This window comes from Phycodurus eques, chromosome 1 (assembly GCF_024500275.1).
Source record: "Phycodurus eques isolate BA_2022a chromosome 1, UOR_Pequ_1.1, whole genome shotgun sequence".
Taxonomy (NCBI): domain Eukaryota; kingdom Metazoa; phylum Chordata; class Actinopteri; order Syngnathiformes; family Syngnathidae; genus Phycodurus; species Phycodurus eques.
Window position 1 is genome coordinate 22632626 of NC_084525.1, and position 18456 is coordinate 22651081.

General features: G+C 42.3%; 1 protein-coding gene across 1 annotated transcript in view; it reads left to right on the forward strand.

Annotated features, from left to right (window-relative positions):
* Positions 1-18456, forward strand: part of LOC133405989 (dystrophin-like) — a 216857-nt gene that overhangs the window by 173789 nt on the left and 24612 nt on the right. The window contains 4 exon segments of the mRNA XM_061683126.1: positions 15757-15818; positions 16303-16377; positions 17717-17918; positions 17995-18080. Of these exon segments, the coding sequence (XP_061539110.1) occupies positions 15757-15818; positions 16303-16377; positions 17717-17918; positions 17995-18080 (425 nt within the window).

Genomic DNA, 18456 nt, shown 5'->3' on the forward strand with positions numbered 1-18456 from the left:
CAAACATTTCAACAATTCCATTTTTTTCTGTCAGTATGGGGTGCTGTGTGTACATTAATGTGGAAAAGAATTAACTTAAATGATTTTAGCACATGGCTGCAATATAAAAAAAGTGACAAATTTAAGGGGATCTGAATACTTTCCGTACCCACTGTACATCTCGACGTATGCATCACCTTTTTCGTAGTATTCAAGTCACCGTTTCAAGCATGCCTGACCAACATCTGGCAACATTTCAGGAGTCATTGAAACACGTGTGTTTCTGATGCGTTGGGCTATCCCGAAGCGTTGATCCATAGACTTTCGACTTGATGTAACGCCACAAGAAAAAAGAGATCAGGTGACTGGGGTAGCCCATTCCACAGAACCACATTGACCAATCCACTGATCCGGGAACTGCTCATCCAGGAACACACAAACCTCACACTAATAATGCGCTGGGGCACCATCTTGTTGGAAAATGACTTACTGCATGTTAGCTACAGCTGACAGTTCGGATAAACAGATTACGACATAGGCCTCGGGATCTCCCAATGCTTGATCCACTTTATGCTTCAATTACATTTTAATCAACAATACAAAACATGAGTGACTTTTGAAACACCCTGTAGTTTGCAGAGATCTGATTTTCACACGTTATAAAATGTTTGATTTAATCATCTTCATCACACCCATACATTGTGGTGAAACCATTTCTTGAAATATATTTTTGTAGCTGAATTATCAAATATTTAACATAACTGATGAAAACAGAACATTTGTTGTATTCATGCGTGTTTCTATGCTTAAGTGTCCCAAAGAAGCATTGCATTGATGTAATTGCATGGTGAACATTTTTCTTTGAAGACGGTAACTCAGGATAGTTATCAGCTAACCCCCCATAAACCCCCACCCCATCTCCCATTCCGAGCTCCTTTCCTGCTTCTTTCGCAAATCAGGCAAGCGTTGTGCTTCATGTCATCAGCTACTCACAGCTTTCCATGTCTGGTTTAACTGAGCAATGTCCCTGACTATTACCTGGAAACAACACTTCGAGAAAATTAAGGTTAAGGAAGAACGTTGCATGGAAGAGGGAAAGTGAAGTGACAGGGTTTTTTATCTCCAAATGCAGAGAAAAAGCTGGACCTGACCTGACGACCAAGACACTGTGAGTGTGCTATTCAAACATACACCCACACACAAACACACACGTACGCAGAGCAAAGTTGCCATTACAACCCCATCAGTGATTCGGCAACACACACTATTACAGTACTGTCTCATGCATACAAAAACATACTGTCACGATGAAGTGCGTATGTAAATGGTTATGGCCAAGCAGTTCCTTTTGTTCTGCAATATGCAATGACTACAAACACATTTTTAGATAAGGGATTAGCTTGTTGCGGCACGGTGGCCGACTGGTTAGAGCGTCAGCCTCACAGTTCTGAGGACCCTGGTTCAATCCCCGGCCCCGACTGTGTGGAGTTTGCATGTTCTCCCCGTGCCTGCGTGGGTTTTCTCCGGGCACTCCGGTTTCCTCCCACATCCCAAAAACATGCATAAATTGGAGACTCTAAATTGCCCGTAGGTGTGACTGTGAGTGCGAATGGTTGTTTGTTTGTATGTGCTCTGCGATTGGCTGGCAACCAGTTCAGGGTGTACCCCGCCTCCTGCCCGATGACAGCTGGGATAGGCTCCAGCACCCCCGCGATCCTAGTGAGGAGAAGCGGCTCAGAAAATGGATGGATGGATGGATTAGCTTGTTTAATTAATATGCCCCTTTTTTATATCCATCCATCCATCCATCCATTTTCTGAGCCGCTTCTCCTCACTAGGGTCGCAGGTGTGCTGGAGCCTATCCCAGCTATCATTGGCCAATCGCAGGGCACATACAAACAAACAACCATTCGCACTCACCTTCACACCTACGGGCAATTTAGAGTCGTCAATGAACCTACCATGCATGTTTTTGGGATGTGGGAGGAAACCGGAGTGCCCGGAGAAAACCCACGCAGGCACGGGGAGAACATGCAAACTCCACACAGTCGGGGCCGGGGATTGAACCCGGGTCCTCAGAACTGTGAGGCTGACGCTCTAACCAGTTTTTTATAATCTTGTCATAATAGTCATGTTGTGGGCAGTATCATGGAAACATTTTGGGCCACCACTAAGTTGCTGTTTTAATGAGCATGTCCGAAAAATTATTTTTGTTCACAGCACTTTTTGAAATTGTAAAACTACAGCTAATTGGACAGATGCAGTTAGCAGGATTACATCAGTTTTCACAAAACTTTGTAGAGGATTGGTACATGGGCCAACAAAGTCTATTACATTTTGGTTCGGCTCTAGATGAAGCCGTGGCTTGAAAGTGTCAGATCATAGCCTAGCTTCCTGGTCATCAGAGAAACCTGGTGTCGGGGCAGTTATTATGTACATTTACCACACTGTTGCATCACAGTGCGGCAAAAGTCGGAACGGCTCGCTCACAGACGCATTTTCTGAAGTAGGCAAATAATTAAAGATTGACTTGTTTTTTTTTATTCCACACTTGATGCGTGGCCAGGCACTTCAGAGACCCGATGATTTGTCAATTTTCCATAATATGTCCCTTTAAAATCATTGGTGAGGAACTGAAGCATGCAGACACACGTACACAGGCAGAACCAGGCAACCATTGTGGGGAGATCAAAGTTGATGCTTGGCAAATAAATAACAGGTTGAGTCTCATTGCTGGGGAATTTTTTTCAAGACTTCAACACAAGTTGTCTCCATTGAAATGGAGCAATATGATTTTTAAATTCCTTTTTATGTCACTCTTCAGCTCTGTCCCAGCTCTCTCCTTCAGTGTATCTCATTTTTTGTCTCGACCTCCATGTTATTCAATGTTGAAAAGCAGAGAGTTTGAGCACCTCAAATCCTTTCCTTTCACTAACACTGAGATGGGGGAAGGGGAGCTCCTCCACTGCTGAGTTAAGCAATGAGATAAAAAAAAAAAAAAAAACTGCTAGACCAGAAGAAGTGGGATGATATTCTTCAAAATAAATGCTTTAGTTAGATCGCCTTAGGTCTTGCTATTGTACGGTAGGTTTTTAGGGCAATTTTTAGGACAATTTAGGCCGTTTTAAAAATCAGGCACTTTATTAGATATACAGAGGGAGGAAAACGTATGTAAACCCTTTTGAATATGTTAAATTTCTGCACAAGTTGGTCAGAAACTGCAGTTATGCATCTTACATGTTATTTTCACTAAAAATATGAATATGTATTTGTTACAGTTGTGTAATTGTTATAAGTGTGGTATTCGTTTAAGCAGACTCTGTTTATTAATGTGTTTTCAATCAGACTACAATATATGAAAGTTAGATTTGAGTAGAAATGTAAGAAAAACCAAAGGGTTTACATACTTTTTCCTCTCACAGTTATACACACACATATCCATCCATCCATTTTCAACACCCCTTATCCTGGTTAGGGTCGCGGGGCGCTGGAGCCTATCCCAGCTGACTTCGGGGGAAAAGGCAGACTACACACTGAACTGGTCGCCAGTCAGTTGCAGGGTACAACATACATATATAATATATATAATTATTTATATATATATATATATATATATATATATATATATATATATATATATATATATATATTTGTACAGTATTGCAAAAAAATATATTTAAAAACAAAATTAAGGTGTCCAAAAATTATATATTTGGACACCTTCATTTACCAACCAAAAACAATTCTGGCCTATTAGTTCATCTTTAAAGCAAAGCAAAGCACATTTATTTATATAGCGCATTTTCATACACAAGGTACCTCAATGTGCTTTACATGATTAAAAACATTTAAAAACCAAGAAAAAAAGAGCTTATAAACATTTAAAGCAAAGATAAAAAAAATAAAAATACAATTCAAACAGCCAACAGTGCAAGAAATATCATTTAAAAGTGGAAATGCTCTAAAAAGTATGAAAAAAATAAGAGTTTTTAACGTGGACTTAAAAGCATTCACACTCGGGGCTGACATGACTTCTGTTGGCAACTTATTCCATTTGTGTGCAGCATAACAGCTGCAGTGGGTACGGAAAGTATTCAGACCCTCTTAAAATTTTCACTCTTTGTTATATTGCAGCCATTTGCTAAAATCAATTAAGTTCATTTTCCCCCCTCATTAATGTACACACAGCACCCCAAATTGGCGGGAAAAAAACGTAATTGTTGACATCTTTGCAGATTTATTATAAACGAAATACTGAAATATCACACAGCCATAAGTATTCAGACCCTTTGCTCAGTATTTAATAGAAGCACCCTTTTGTGCTAATACAGCCATGAGTCTTTTGGGGAATTATGCAACAAGTTTTTCACACCTGGATTTGGGGATCATCTGCCATTCCTCCTTGCAGATCCTCTCCAGTTCTGTCAGGTCGGATGGTGGACAGGCATTTTCACGTTTTTCCAGAGTTGCTCAATTGGGTTTAAATCAGGGCTCTGGCATGGCCATTCAAGAACAGTCACGGAGTTGTTCTGAAGCCACTCTTTGGTTATTTTAACTATGTGCTTAGGGTCATTGTCTTGTTGGAAGGTGAACCTTCGGCCCAATCTGAGGTCCTGAGCACTCTGGAAAAGGTTTTCGTCCAGGATATCCCTTTACTTGGCCACATTCATCTTTTCTTCAATTGCAACCAGTCGTCCTGTCCCTGCAGCTGAAAAACACCCCCACAGCATGATGCTGCCACCACCATGCTTCACTGTTGGGACTGTATTGGACAGGAAATGACCAGTGCCTGGTTTTCGCCACACATACCGCATAGAATTAAGAACAACAATTTCTATCTTGGTCTCATCAGACCATCCATCCATTTTCTGTACCGCTTTATCCCCACAAGGGTCGCGGGCAGGCTGGAGCCTATCCAAGCTATCTTCGGGCGAGAGGCGGGCTACAACCTGACCTGGTCGCCAGCCAATTGCAGGGCACATATAAACAGTACAATCAGTATAATCAAACACACCAAGACTCCAATGAAAGTGTAGAACCATCTCAAGGATGTTCAGAAGAAATGGACAGCACCCGAGTTAAATTTGAGTGTCACAGCAAAGGTTCTGAATACTTATGGCTGTGTGATATTTCTTCCATCCATCCATCCATCCATTTTCTGAGGCGCTTCTCCTCACTAGGGTCGCGGGCGTGCTGGAGCCTATCCCAGCTGTCATCGGGCAGGAGGCGGGGTACACCCTGAACTGGTTGCCAGCCAATCGCAGGGCACATACAAACAAACAACCATTCGCACTCACAGTCACACCTACGGGCAATTTAGAGTCTCCAATTCATGCATGTTTTTGGGATGTGGGAGGAAACCGGAGTGCCCGGAGAAAACCCACGCAGGCACGGGGAGAACATGCAAACTCCACACAGGCGGGGCCGGGGATTGAACCCGGGTCCTCCGAACTGTGAGGCTGACGCTCTAACCAGTCGGCCACCGTGCCGCCTGTGATATTCCAGTTTTTCTTTTTTAATAAATCTGCAAAAATTTGAACAATTCGTTTTTTTTTCTGTCAATATGGGGTGCTGTGTGTACATTAATGAGGGAAAATAACCTAAATTATTTTAGCAAATGGCTGCAATATAGCAAAGAGTAAAACATTTAAGGGGGTCTGAATACTTTCCGTACCCACAAAAATGCTGCTTCACCATGTTTTCTTTGGACTCTGTGCTCCAGTATTTGACCTGAGTCTGTCGATCTCAGAGCCCTACTGGGTTTCTATTCCATTAGCATTTCTTTCACGTATTCAGGACCTAAACCATTTAGCGCTTTGTAGAGCTGTAGCAGAGCTTTACAATCTATTCTAAAGCTGATTGGGAGCCAGTGTAGAGACTTTATATGTTCTGACCTCATTGTTGTGGTCAGAACCCGAGATGCAGCATTCTGAATGAGCTGCAGTTGTTTAATGTTCTTTTGGGGGAGCCCAGTCAGAAGACTACTTGAGATAAAAGCATGGATGATCTTCTCCTGGTCTGCTTGGCACATGCAAGCCTTCACTCTGGATATGTTATTTGGCTGGTAGAAGGCAGTTTTAGGGATTTATTTAATATGACAGGTCGGAGTCTATCAGTACACCAAGGTTTCTGACTTGTTCTCTTTGGTTTTTAAAGACAGTGATTCCAGGTATTTACTAACAGCAATCCTCTTTTTTATTGCCAAAAACAATTATCTCAGTTTTGTTGTGGTTTAATTGAAGAAAGTTTTGGCCCATCCAGTTATTTATCAGAAGCTCTTTTAAGAACAGTCTCACCCTGAACTGGTTGCCAGCCAATCCTAGGGCACATACGAACAAACAACCATTCACACTCACATTCACACGTATGGGCAATTTAGAGTTTTCAATTAACCTAGCATGCAAGTTTTTGGGATCTGGGAGGAAACCGGAGTGCCCGGAGAAAACCCACGCGGCACGGGGAGAACATGCAAACTCCACACAGACGGGGCCGGGGATTGAACCCCGGTGCTCAGAATTGTGAGGCAGACGCTCTAACCAGTCGCCCACTGTGCCGCCAGAAAATATCCCTTGCCAAAAAAAAAAAACAGATCTAAAGTTAAAGTGCCATTTTAGGACTTTTTCCAGAACAGTATTGCGTTTAAATGGTTTTTGCATGGCGTTGGAAAAGTTGGATCACGTCACTGCTGTACAGTACCTGTATGTGGCACATTTACTAACCCTTTATCTTCTACCACTAAAAGTGGTCGACAGTCCAAAGCAATCTACTTTGCAAGTGAATATGTGAGTTTGTCTGATGTTGACTATCGTATTTTCACGACCATAGGGCACACCGTATTAAAAGGCGCAGTCTCAGTTATGGGGTCTATTTCTGTATTTAACATTTATAAGACGCACCGTATTATTGGGCGCGGGCATGGTAAAACATACGCTAGCTTAAAACATACGGTAGCATGCACGCATGCAAACAATGTTTTTAAAAAGGCAGCGGCAGCAAAACTGAGTTCGGCTGTACTTTATTGAAGTATTTAACAATGTACTCACGTTATTTTTGGATCAATCCTCATCCACAAATCCATCAAAGTCCTCATGTTCTGTATCCGAAATGAACAGCTGGGCAAGTTCTCCAACAAACACACCGGGTTCCCTCTCGTCATTGTCGGAGTCTCGTTGCCGGCGAGCTGTTCAGCAATGATGATGGTCTTCCACCTCGCCTTGTTTCCGCGGAAACTCAGCTTCGTCTTCTTGACTTGGCAAAGCTCATTTTCCTGCTTCCTCCACTTGCGAACCGTGGGTTCGTTGATCTTGAATTCTCTCGCGGCTGCTCGAAATCTTGTTCAAATTCGTATAGGGATTGCTAGAGTCACAGTTCCGGTGGTTTCTGTGCTTGCTGTGACAAGCTTTGCAGATGGTACTGGACACAGATACAGTATGAATAGAAGACTAAATACGCCAGCTTGCTGTAGCAGCCTGGCTAAGCTACATGCCTACGTAGCAGCCACGTATGTGGGGCAATGTTCCGATGAAAGGTAATACATGTACATTGAAAATAAGTCACAACTTGCTCATTTGTCAACCGATTTTCACTTGGTTGACTTCTTTGTCAAAGTCCCACTCCTATATACCCATCCATGCATTACCCTTACTTACGCTTATCCTCACCATGGTCGCGGGCGTGGCAGAGTCTATCCCAGGTATCTTTGAGCGAAAGGCGCGGTACACCCTTGAACAGGTCGCCAACCAATCACAGGCTACACCTGGTCCTCAAACTGTGAGGCACACGTGCAAACCAGTCTTCACTGTGCTGCCCTCTCTCTCTCTCTCTCTCTCTCTCTCTCTCTCTCTCTCTCTCTCTCTCTCTCTCTCTCTCTCTCTCTCTCTCTCTCTCTCTCTCTCTCTCTCTCTCTCTCTCTCTCTCTCTCTCTTTCTCTCTCTCTCTATATATATATATATATACACACAGTGCCGTGAAAAGGTACTGGCCCCCTTCTCAAATTCTTCTTCTAAATTATTTTATTTTTCATAGTTTCCCCTCTTTAATGTTTCAGATCCTCAAACAAATGTAAATATCAGACACATATAACCCAAGTGAATTTAAAGTGCTGTTTTAAAATGGGGATTTCATTTAATTAAGGGGGAAAAAAAACTATTTAAAGTTAACTTAGCTAACGAGTGATATACATTTGCATTAAAGCAACACTATTGTACCGTTATTAGGTCGGCCGTTAATTGAACACTCTTTTTGCCAACCAACACACCAGGTGACCAGTCGGTGACGACACGGCGAAGGCTCCTATAAAAAAGTACAGTAATTTAGCAGCCTTGGAATGAAGACATTCACATCGCGATGCATACGATTCTGAAGATTTGGGACAATAATCCGAAACCCCCAACAAGCCAACCAATAAATGGACGTTTATTTTGGAAAGACAGGAGCGGAAGTGGCCTTTTTGTTTTGTTGTATCATGGCTGGCTTCACTGGGGAGCCTGGAGTCAGTCAGCCAGGCAGACCTCCCTGTGAAGCCACCAGTCCTCACACGCGGATAATCACAAGAACGGACAAGCTCCGGCAAGGTGCTACTTAAACGCTGGGTCGAACCGTGGAAAGGCTTTTCGCCGATAGTGGGGGCGAAATTGGCGGCTCATTTCTGCCGGAATCGCTAGCGACAATGCGGGAGCAGCTTCGGAAGTGAGTACCGGTCACGGTTTATATTAATTGTGGTTCAATAAGGGTGTTTTTTTTTTCGGTTTTTTTTTACGCCGACCTTGGCTGCGAGTTTAACGGCGATTACAGAGACAGTGTGCTGCGAAACTCGTTTTTATAGAAAATATCCCAGGGTTTGCCGGCGTGGATTATTTGGGAATGAGGGTAAATGATGCATTGATTTAGCATTTGTAACGTGGGAAAAGAATCGAAGGGCTCCCCCTTTTTGGGAGGTAATTGCACACCACTAAAGGCAGCGAACATCCTTAGATGCAATACAATGTTTTTAACTTGTAATACGCAAAGAACTTCCATTGCGTTGGGTGGTCTTGTGGTTTTGGATACCTGGAACGAGCATTTCCTCATTCGGCGTCTTCCGAAGCACGTTTATGGCCAATGTTTGACACGAAAGAGGGTCCATTGTGCTTAAAAGCAAACACACTGCAACCGGATCTTTAAGTGTGGGCGTGCGTTTATTTGCGCGCGCGTGTGTGTGTTTTGTGGGGGATTTGTGTTGATTTGTGCACGCGCGCCGCATCGCCCTCTTCTACGGGCTGATGCATCAGTGCGTTGCATTCCTGCACACGCACGAATCGCCCCCATAGTGACAGTCAGCATTTGGAAACGTTCATGCATCGTGTCCAGTGTGAAGGTGGGACGTGAAGTGCCACGAATATCCGTCCGAAGACAGTGCACGTCATTGTATTAAGTGTGAGTGATCCTCAGCCGCAGTGTGGAGCCTCGGCATCGCGTACGTGCGTGTGTCGCGCACTCCCACGGATCTCAACATGCAGCCCCCCACCACCTAGAGTTGTTGAAAATAAAAATAAGGGTGCTCGATGCGGATGGATGGCGCAGAATGTTGGTACCGTGGTGCGTTCTTGTGTGCGTAGTCAAAACACAGTTGAAAGACGGGGGGGGGGGCTCGAGAAAACTGGACGTATTCATTTACGTGTCTGTTTTGGGGGGTTAATATACTGTATTTAATCATTTACAAGCTCCTTGCTTGATTTCTATTCTTGTTGTTTTTACTTAGCTTGCAAGTCCACCAAAGGTTGCTTGTTGGAGTGTGCAAAAGGTCATGTATACCAGTGTTTCCCAACCTTAAGAGTCGCACTACATATTTTACAGAAGAGCCAATCCAATGGCACATCACCTAACAAAAATGCTCAAACAGTGGATACACAGGTGAATTGCCATCTCGTGGAAGGAGCATTTAATTGTTCCAACTATCACTATAAGATGCTGGCAAAGATAGATGAACAACGATACGTTCCATCTATCAATTTTCTGTAGTGATTATCGCGGGTGAGCTCGAGCCTATCCCAGCTGATTTTGGCCGAGGGGGTAACTGGACAGGTCGCCAGCCAATCGCATGGCACATACTGTGTAGACAACCATTCACCAAGGGACAATTTTTGGCCTTGTCCTCAGAGAAACAGAGTCAGTCTTTTTCATTGTTAAACGTTTCCCGTTAAACACAGAATTTACTCCAAAAATCTCTGCGTTCACACTAAGACGCTTAATCGTTGTAGTTTATATGCCGGGCCCGAAGTGGCGCTGTAACACTGCCACAGGAAGTCACCAAAAACAGAGAATAAGAAGTACATGCGACGTAAATATAGCCACAACAATGACAGGGAGTAGGACGCGAGCAAGAAAAGAGGTATGTCTGACAACAAGGTAGAACTTCTGTTTAAAAGCGAAAGCCCGTCTTACTGTCGTTGTTGTTGTTGTTGTTGGTGGTGGCGGCGGCGGTGTTAGCGTACAGTCATGCCAGAACTGGGATAGCCATGTTATCGTCTCAGGAATGATGCGTATGTGTTGGTCAAAGGTCAGATGGCATAACAGTTTCCGCTGTGTAATATTTTACAAGCTACTTGGATGCCGTCTGACTTAAAAAAATAACCTCTGTCATCAAATATGTGATAACCTGCAGTTGTGTATTGCTGTAGTAGTTTGGTGCAAGTACATTTCAAGGTCGAAATCGCATGGTTACTTCCCAAAGATCAGAAGATCGCTCCCCCAGCCAACACTGTAAAGTGCCGCAATGTTCAGTGTCAAGTCGGGTTTGAATTTGCGTTGAGACACTATGCATTTACATACTGACCAGAAGTTAACATTCCATCTTACACCGAACGATGAAGTGCTTCCCGCATAGAATCCATTCGTGTTTTCAATCCCCATGTACGTTGTACAGTAAACTCCTGTTATAGTGCTTTTCGCCATGGCGTCACACATACTGCACTTTCGGTTGCCAAGAGACTGAGCGATCGCCGATTGCACCCGTCATCAACAATCCCTTTTATGTCATTTGACAGGCTGAGCAATTGAGAAAACTGTAAATGGCTTGAATGATGATTTAAGCCTTCTGCTCTACCACCATAGTTTCAAAGTGTGACGTGTCAGTCGAAAAGATATTATGTGAGGTAAATTGCTTCCCAGGGAGACGGAATGGCGCCTGTAATATACATTTCCGTGGTTCAGTTTGATTAAAAAAATAGACGTGGTGGAAATGTAGACATGGTTTACATGATCATTCAGGGACTAGCTAATTAGTTGATGTGTTTTTCTGACAGTGAAATACTGTAGAATAGCATGCTGTCGTGTCCTAGCAGACTAGCCATTATGTTTTGCTGAATTACGCAACTACAACCCAACCAAACATTTCATACATACGTGTGAGAAAATGCCTTCCACAAACCCGGTGACAGAAGTTTGGTTCACAGTATGACCCTTTTGAAATGGCTAATACTCATGTCTTGCACCCTTCTCTGTCCAAAAACCTCTCTGTACAAGAGTATTTACGTCTATGACATCAACTCTATTTATCTTCCTCACACACAGGAAGTGAGTGAGACCATCTGTCCATCCATTTTGTTTAACGCTTGTCCTCATTACAGTCACTGTTGTGCTGGAGCCTGTCCCAGATGACTTGGGGCAAGAGGCGGATTACACCTCAGAGTGGTCGCCAGCACAGTGCACATATACACAAATAGCCATTCAGATTCACACCAATGGCCTATATGGTTTAAGTGAGAGTTTCTGCTTTCAGGCGGCATAATTCGGTTGTGCTTCATGCCAAAAAACAACTAATGGAATCTGATATCCTCATATCAGGCCACTTTTCATTGTGTATGGCATGTCTGTCAATGCGAGTTTAGCCATCTATGGATGCTGGTTGTCTCGTGTTCCATCAAACAGCCATATTGGATATGCGGCGGCTGAAATGTACGTTAACAAATTGTGATACTGTATGGACATTTCAGAATTGGGATCTGCTGTGTAAATCTAGCCTAGAGTGTTCAGTTAGCCTAACATGCATTCAAACCCTAAATACAGTAGGAAGAACTATGACAGACAACAGGCCAAAGTGCAGAACAATCCTAACAACCATAAAAATCAAGGCCAGTACACAGATGTTTAAAGAAAACAAGGAACATATCATATTATAAGCGGGTCATGAGGAAGCATGTTAGATCACACGATGCAAAGGAACTAGTTTATTATTAGTAGTTGATATTATTCCATACAAAAAAAGTGTGTGTCTGCAATGGGGGGTGGCAACACAAGCAAAACTCAGTGTTGACAACTAGTGTCACACAAACTAGCTCAAAACATGCATTAAAATATTTTAAAATACCGTGCAGTATTTAAACATTTGGCTTTTTTCTAGCAATGATGTTGCAGAGTGCCTTGTAGTCAGAAACTAAAGACTAGAGAGGAACACAAATCTTTGCCAATTTTATACACAGAAAGTGATATATTTTGAAAATTTACGTTTGGCCATCAAATTAAAGCTTTTAGCTTTTTTTTTTAGTGTCGCCTTTCAAAGTGTGTTGGTATTTTTTGTATTTATTTTTTGCCCTCGTGTGCTGAATCTGAGTGAGACATCTGCTCTGGTGTAACTGAACTGCAGGTATCCATATTGCACCGGTTTCTCAGGTGTGCATGCTAATGTATAATAATTAGGGGTTCAATGTTTCACGGTTATTAAGTCACTGATGGTGTAGTGGTACACTCACCTGACTTTGGTGCGGACAGCATGGGTTCAGTTCCCACTCAGTGACGGTGTGAATGTGAGTGCAAATGGTTGTCCGTGTCTATATGTGCCCTGCGACTGGCTGGCGACCAGTTCAGGGTGTAGTCTGCCTTTCGCTCGAAGTCACCTGGGATACGCTCCAGCACCCCATGACCCTAACCAGGATAAACAGTGTTGAAAATGGATGGATGGATGTTTCATGGTTATGTGTATATCAATAATGAGCTGAGTGGCTGAACTATTTTTGCGCAGGTCATGAGTTTCAAGTACCACGGGACCCCTCTCATCTTTAGCTGGAGTGTAGGGGGCACGCTGCAAAACTAGGCATTAGTATGGATTATTATTTTGAAGTGCTCTCCAGACAAAGGTTACCTGCAACCACGCTTATGTTTGACCGACTTCGTCTTTGTCCTCTTTTACCAGCACAGCTGGATGTGTGAAGAACGAATGCAAAGGGAATGTAGGCATCATTGACATGCTTTTTATTGTGCGAAAGCAAAACTGTGAACAGGCTGTGTCGTAAATGACTGTTTTGTTGCCTCATTCCAATTATGTCAATTCTAGACCAGTGATTCGTAAGATCTGGTACTCAGAAGCATTATTCAAATCCTAGAAGATTTTGTTTTTTTCTGTGACGGAACCCACACATAAAGATTAAAAACAATCTGCCATTTAACAGTTTTGGTCGTAATGTGTGTGGTGTACTCCGATAATCTCAACACAGAACACCACACATAAAGATTCTGTTCCGCTGCAAATCTCGTGTAATCACGTGATCTCACAAAAACCAAGACGGGCAGTCACTCCGGGTATACGCCGATCTTTGCCGAGTGATGCAGAAGCTAATGGAGGCTGAAGTGGTGAAGATAAATACCGTCTGGGGAAACCTCTTTTATACAAAAAACCAACATCGGGTCAGACGTTTGTTTTCATTTACAGTCGTTTACGTGTTCATAAGTCAAGGACATGTCTTTGGCTACGTGCATTGTTTCACGTCTCAAATCCACGTGTAATTACTCACACATGAAGAGTTTTGGTCGTAAATATTAAATGTGCTCATTATTTAACATTGTCCCCCCTAACCTGACCTATAATCCAGACAAATCAACTCATAATACACCTCTGACCAAAGGATAATCGGATAATTTTATAAAACATTAAGATTGTCTGGCATTTGATGTCCTTGGAGGGGCAAAATGGGGACTAAAAACAGCCCTATTGTCCTTGTGTGTGTCCTGGGCCTAACTAATGTACTGTGGCACATTAGTCTGGTTTGAGAGATCGTTCGGTGTGCTGTAGGAAATTATCCAGTTTCATTTAATTGGTCAAAAAATGTATTATTTACTACAAATGATGTATCTTTGTTGCTCGATGTATGCCGGGCACGTATAGTGATAGGCAGGAATCTTACATGCTCTTCCACTAGATGTCGGAAGGACCATTTAACTCGTGTATCCACCTGTTGCTACTCATACAACAGGATCACAGCATTGTGTTCAAATAAACAGGCCCAGATTTCACACTGAGTACATTGAGACAAGGTCATCATTATTCACGTATTTATAGTTTTTGTGCTGCGATTGGCTGGCGACCAGTTCAGGGTGTACCCCGCCTCTCATCCGAGGTCAGTTGAGATAGGCGCCGGCATATCAGCGGCCCTAATAAGGATAAGCAGTTCAGAAAATGGATGGATGGATAGTTTTTTGTGATATTTTTATTTAGTCGTCGTTAGAAAAATATATGCTTTGTCGCAAGTTTTTATGAAATTGTATCTATTTATTCTCAACGTGCTTGTCTCGTCTCTTGTTTACTAAAGAGTTTAAAAAAAATAATCCTCTGACAGTTGTGTGCCACGAGAGTTTTCTAATGTTAAATATAGGGGTGTCCCGATCCTGAGTATCGGATCAGACTGGATCTAAAATCTCGGATTTTACCACTCTTATACAAGCAGTCCATTCCATGCTTCACTCCAGCACTTCTATCCAGCAGCGTCCGGATGGCAGAGCCCACGTGATCACAACAGCAGGTTGCTAAGGTGCTAACATAGTAGCAAGGAGTAAGAGTCAATGTTGCCTGTTTGAAATCATTTATTGATACTCCAGTTGAAGGTGACTGTAGAAACTAAACAGACATAACAAAATAATTTACACCTTTTGAATGTTCAAATACAATACAGTCTTAGTTTCTTCTTTTGTTTTTTTTCACAAAAATAGCTAGCTCAAAGCTAACAGAGAACGAATGAAAACACTATTCACGAGCTAATGAAAATTAGCATCCAACTTGCGGCACTTATAGCTCTCAAAATAATGACTATTAGTACATAAACACTGTAGAAACACACACAAACAGGCAATATAACAATACTCTGGCATAGTTTCCACAAACTGAAAAAAGAGAGTTATAATAACATTAAATTGTGACTTCTACTTTCTTTGTTACTGCAAGTATCTCATTACTACCGTAAGAGGTCAAGACATGCACAGCAGTTTGTGTAACCCATTGGTTAATAATAAATAGATCAGTTTTTCTCATACCGACTGTTGCTGATTATTGTTCTCTGTTTTAGTATTATCTCTAGATCAAGCCTTTTCTAACATTCCATACTACAAAATAAGTAAATTCTAGATGATGATTGTTGAAATCGGATCTGACCGATATCGGTACAGCCAAAACTCAAGGCTGCAATATCGGTATCGGATTGGAAGTGAAAAGGTTGGATCGGGACATCCCTGGCTTAATATTGTTTGAGAAACACTATATATCAATCTGGCTATTGTCATTGTAACTCCTTTCTTTAGGTACCATACAACAGCGGTTGGTATCACAATTAACGTGTACCAAAATGTGGTGCTGTGTAGCTTGGTTATTTTGTTACCTTTTACACCCACCTTTTTAACACTGGAAATGCAAACACACACGGAGTGGAGCAGTAACAGCTTTAAGCGGACAAGGCTGCCTAAAACTGCAGAAGTTGTCGTCTCAAAGACAGTCATGAAAAATTCTTTCTGTTGTGTTTCCCACTCTTCAAACAGCCACCAGACCCAGACAACATGCTGGGACCATCCCAAGATGGCGGAGCTCTATCAGTCACTGGGTAAGATGCAATGTTCCTCCTTCTCATTTACCGTAGGTAGATTTCCCTCACGAGCAACGAGGGAAATGTAATGATAGATGGACTTCAGATAGAAATCAGTTTTCTGCTAAATGTGGTGCAATTATCTCCTTGTCTTGATTGATTCATGTATGTACAGTTCACATTTTACATAAACTTAAAAAAAAAAAAACACAAAAAAACCAAAGGATTCACGATATACCGTGTGTGGGTATTCACAAGTGTGTCACAACAAAAACTGCGATAGTACCCCCACAGCGAGCAGTTTGTGGGCTTGCACTTTTATTTTTTGTAATTTTTTTTACATTAGTTAAAAAAAAATGGCTGTGAGAAATGTTTGAGTTATTTTCATGTAAGTGTACCCAAAGACTGCTTTATCTCTTACAGGATGGGTTGTTGTGAGAGCGTTTATTCCAAGTAGTGCAACGCTGTCAAAAACATCCTTTCTGACTCGTTTCTTTTTCAGCTGACCTGAACAATGTTCGATTCTCAGCCTACCGAACAGCCATGAAACTCAGACGCCTACAGAAGGCTTTGTGCTGTGAGTGATCTTCTTTATTCATACATCAATAGATACATTTTCTGTCCTTTTTCCTAGTCAGAGTCAATAAGAGGCCTTGGGTCAACTAACTTTCGGTGAGGTATACGGTGGACTTAACACCTGTCGATCACAGGACTGACATTGAGATGCTATATATATATATATATATATATATATATATATATATATATACACACACACACACACACACACACCTGCCTCACAGTTCTGAGGACCCGGGTTCAAATCCGGCCTCGCCTGTGTGGAGTTTGCATGTTCTCCCCATGTCTGCTTGGGTTTTCTCCGGGTACTCAGGTTTACTCCCACATTCCAAAAGCATGCATGGTTAATTGTAGACTCTAAATTGCCCATAGGTGTGAATGTGAGTGTGAATAATTGTTTGTCTATATGTGCCCTGCGATTGACTGGCGAACAGTTCAGGGTGTACCCCGCCTTTGCCCAGAGTTTTCTAAGATAGGCACCAGCACGCCCGCGACCCTAATGAGGATAAGCGGTACAGAAAATGGATGAACGTCTGCTAGTGTAAAGCAAACACAATGCAAAACGCCATTAACAAGCTAACACGTAGCATTGGTGTTGCAGTGTTCTAATGCTTTAAGCAACAGGTATTTGAACACAAATGGTAAAAAAAAAGATTTAGACATATCAATCACATATCAATCACAATCACTGTCATTCCTTATTCTCTGCGAAAAGCTGTGAATATTAGTGCAGCTCACTGAGTCGCTTAATTGAGACACATCTTCATTTGTGTCCGTATTATACTTTCCCCTGGTCGCACACACCAAAAGGCGCACAGTTTAGGGCTGGAATGGAATAATGGCATTTCCTTTCATTTCAGTGGGGAAAGATGTGTGTTTTGAGTTACGAGCATGGTCATGGAACAAATTAAACTCAAGCTAAGGCGCCGTAGACTTGTACTGTCTTGTCTAGCCAACTCTGTTTATGTTTAGTCTCTTTTTTAGTCTGATCTAACCTGTTTTTTGTCTTGACATGTCTTGTGCAGGCCTATCTTGCCATGTAGGTCTTGTCATGTCATGGCCTGCGTTGACTTTCCCAGACTTTTTTTTTTATCCCCAGACCATTGCTGCGACTCTTTCGCATTGATGTTTGTAAATTGCAGGAATTTAAAGTTAAATACATTTCCTAAAGGTGTTAACCTGAAGAATAGAAGGTGCAGTCATCATTGTGAGCAGCATGTGGGCTTGAATACCTTTCAATGGATGTCTTCTCAAATATGCTTCTTCATGTCACCACCATCCTTTTTGCTAGCTTGAAGGACATTAGCATTCTCAACGTCTCCTCTTATCTCGTCCAGTGGACCTGCTGAACATGCCAATGGCGTCCGAAGTGTTCGACCAGCATGGCCTGAAGCAGAATGAGCAGCTGCTCGATATCTCCCAGCTGGTAGCCTGTCTGACCAGGCTGTATCAGCGGCTAGAGCAAAGTCATGCACACCTGGTCAGTGTCCCTCTGTGTGTCGACATGTGCCTCAACTGGCTGCTCAACGTCTATGATGCGTAAGTGTACTTCAAGTTACTTACTGCTTTCAACCTGTGCCAGACTTCGGAGTTTTCACTATTTGTTATTTAACAGTGGTCACAGCGGAAAGATTCGCACCCTATCCTTCAAAACTGGAATCATCTCACTCTGCAAGGCTCACCTGGAGGATAAATACAGATGTAAGGCACATACACACACTTGAATATCAATACTCGAAGTTGTACATCCCTTCGAAAGCTTGTGAATGCTGAGAGCATTCAGACAGCATGCCCTTTTTGAGCTGAAATGCCCCCACACCACACTCCCTAAAAAAGAAAAAGTAAAAAATAGAACGCTGTGGAAACTCTCACATAGTTAACATGATCATTGAGGGACTGGCAAATTCATTTACATTTCTGTTGCTGGGATTAATGGCATAGACGTGCTTTTTTTAATGCTAAAATGGGACGCACGCTGTTGTCTCCATAGCAGGCTAACTATTATCTTTTATTAAATTACTCAAAGACAACTCAACCAAATTTTATACATACCTGTGAAAGAAATTCTTCCACAGCC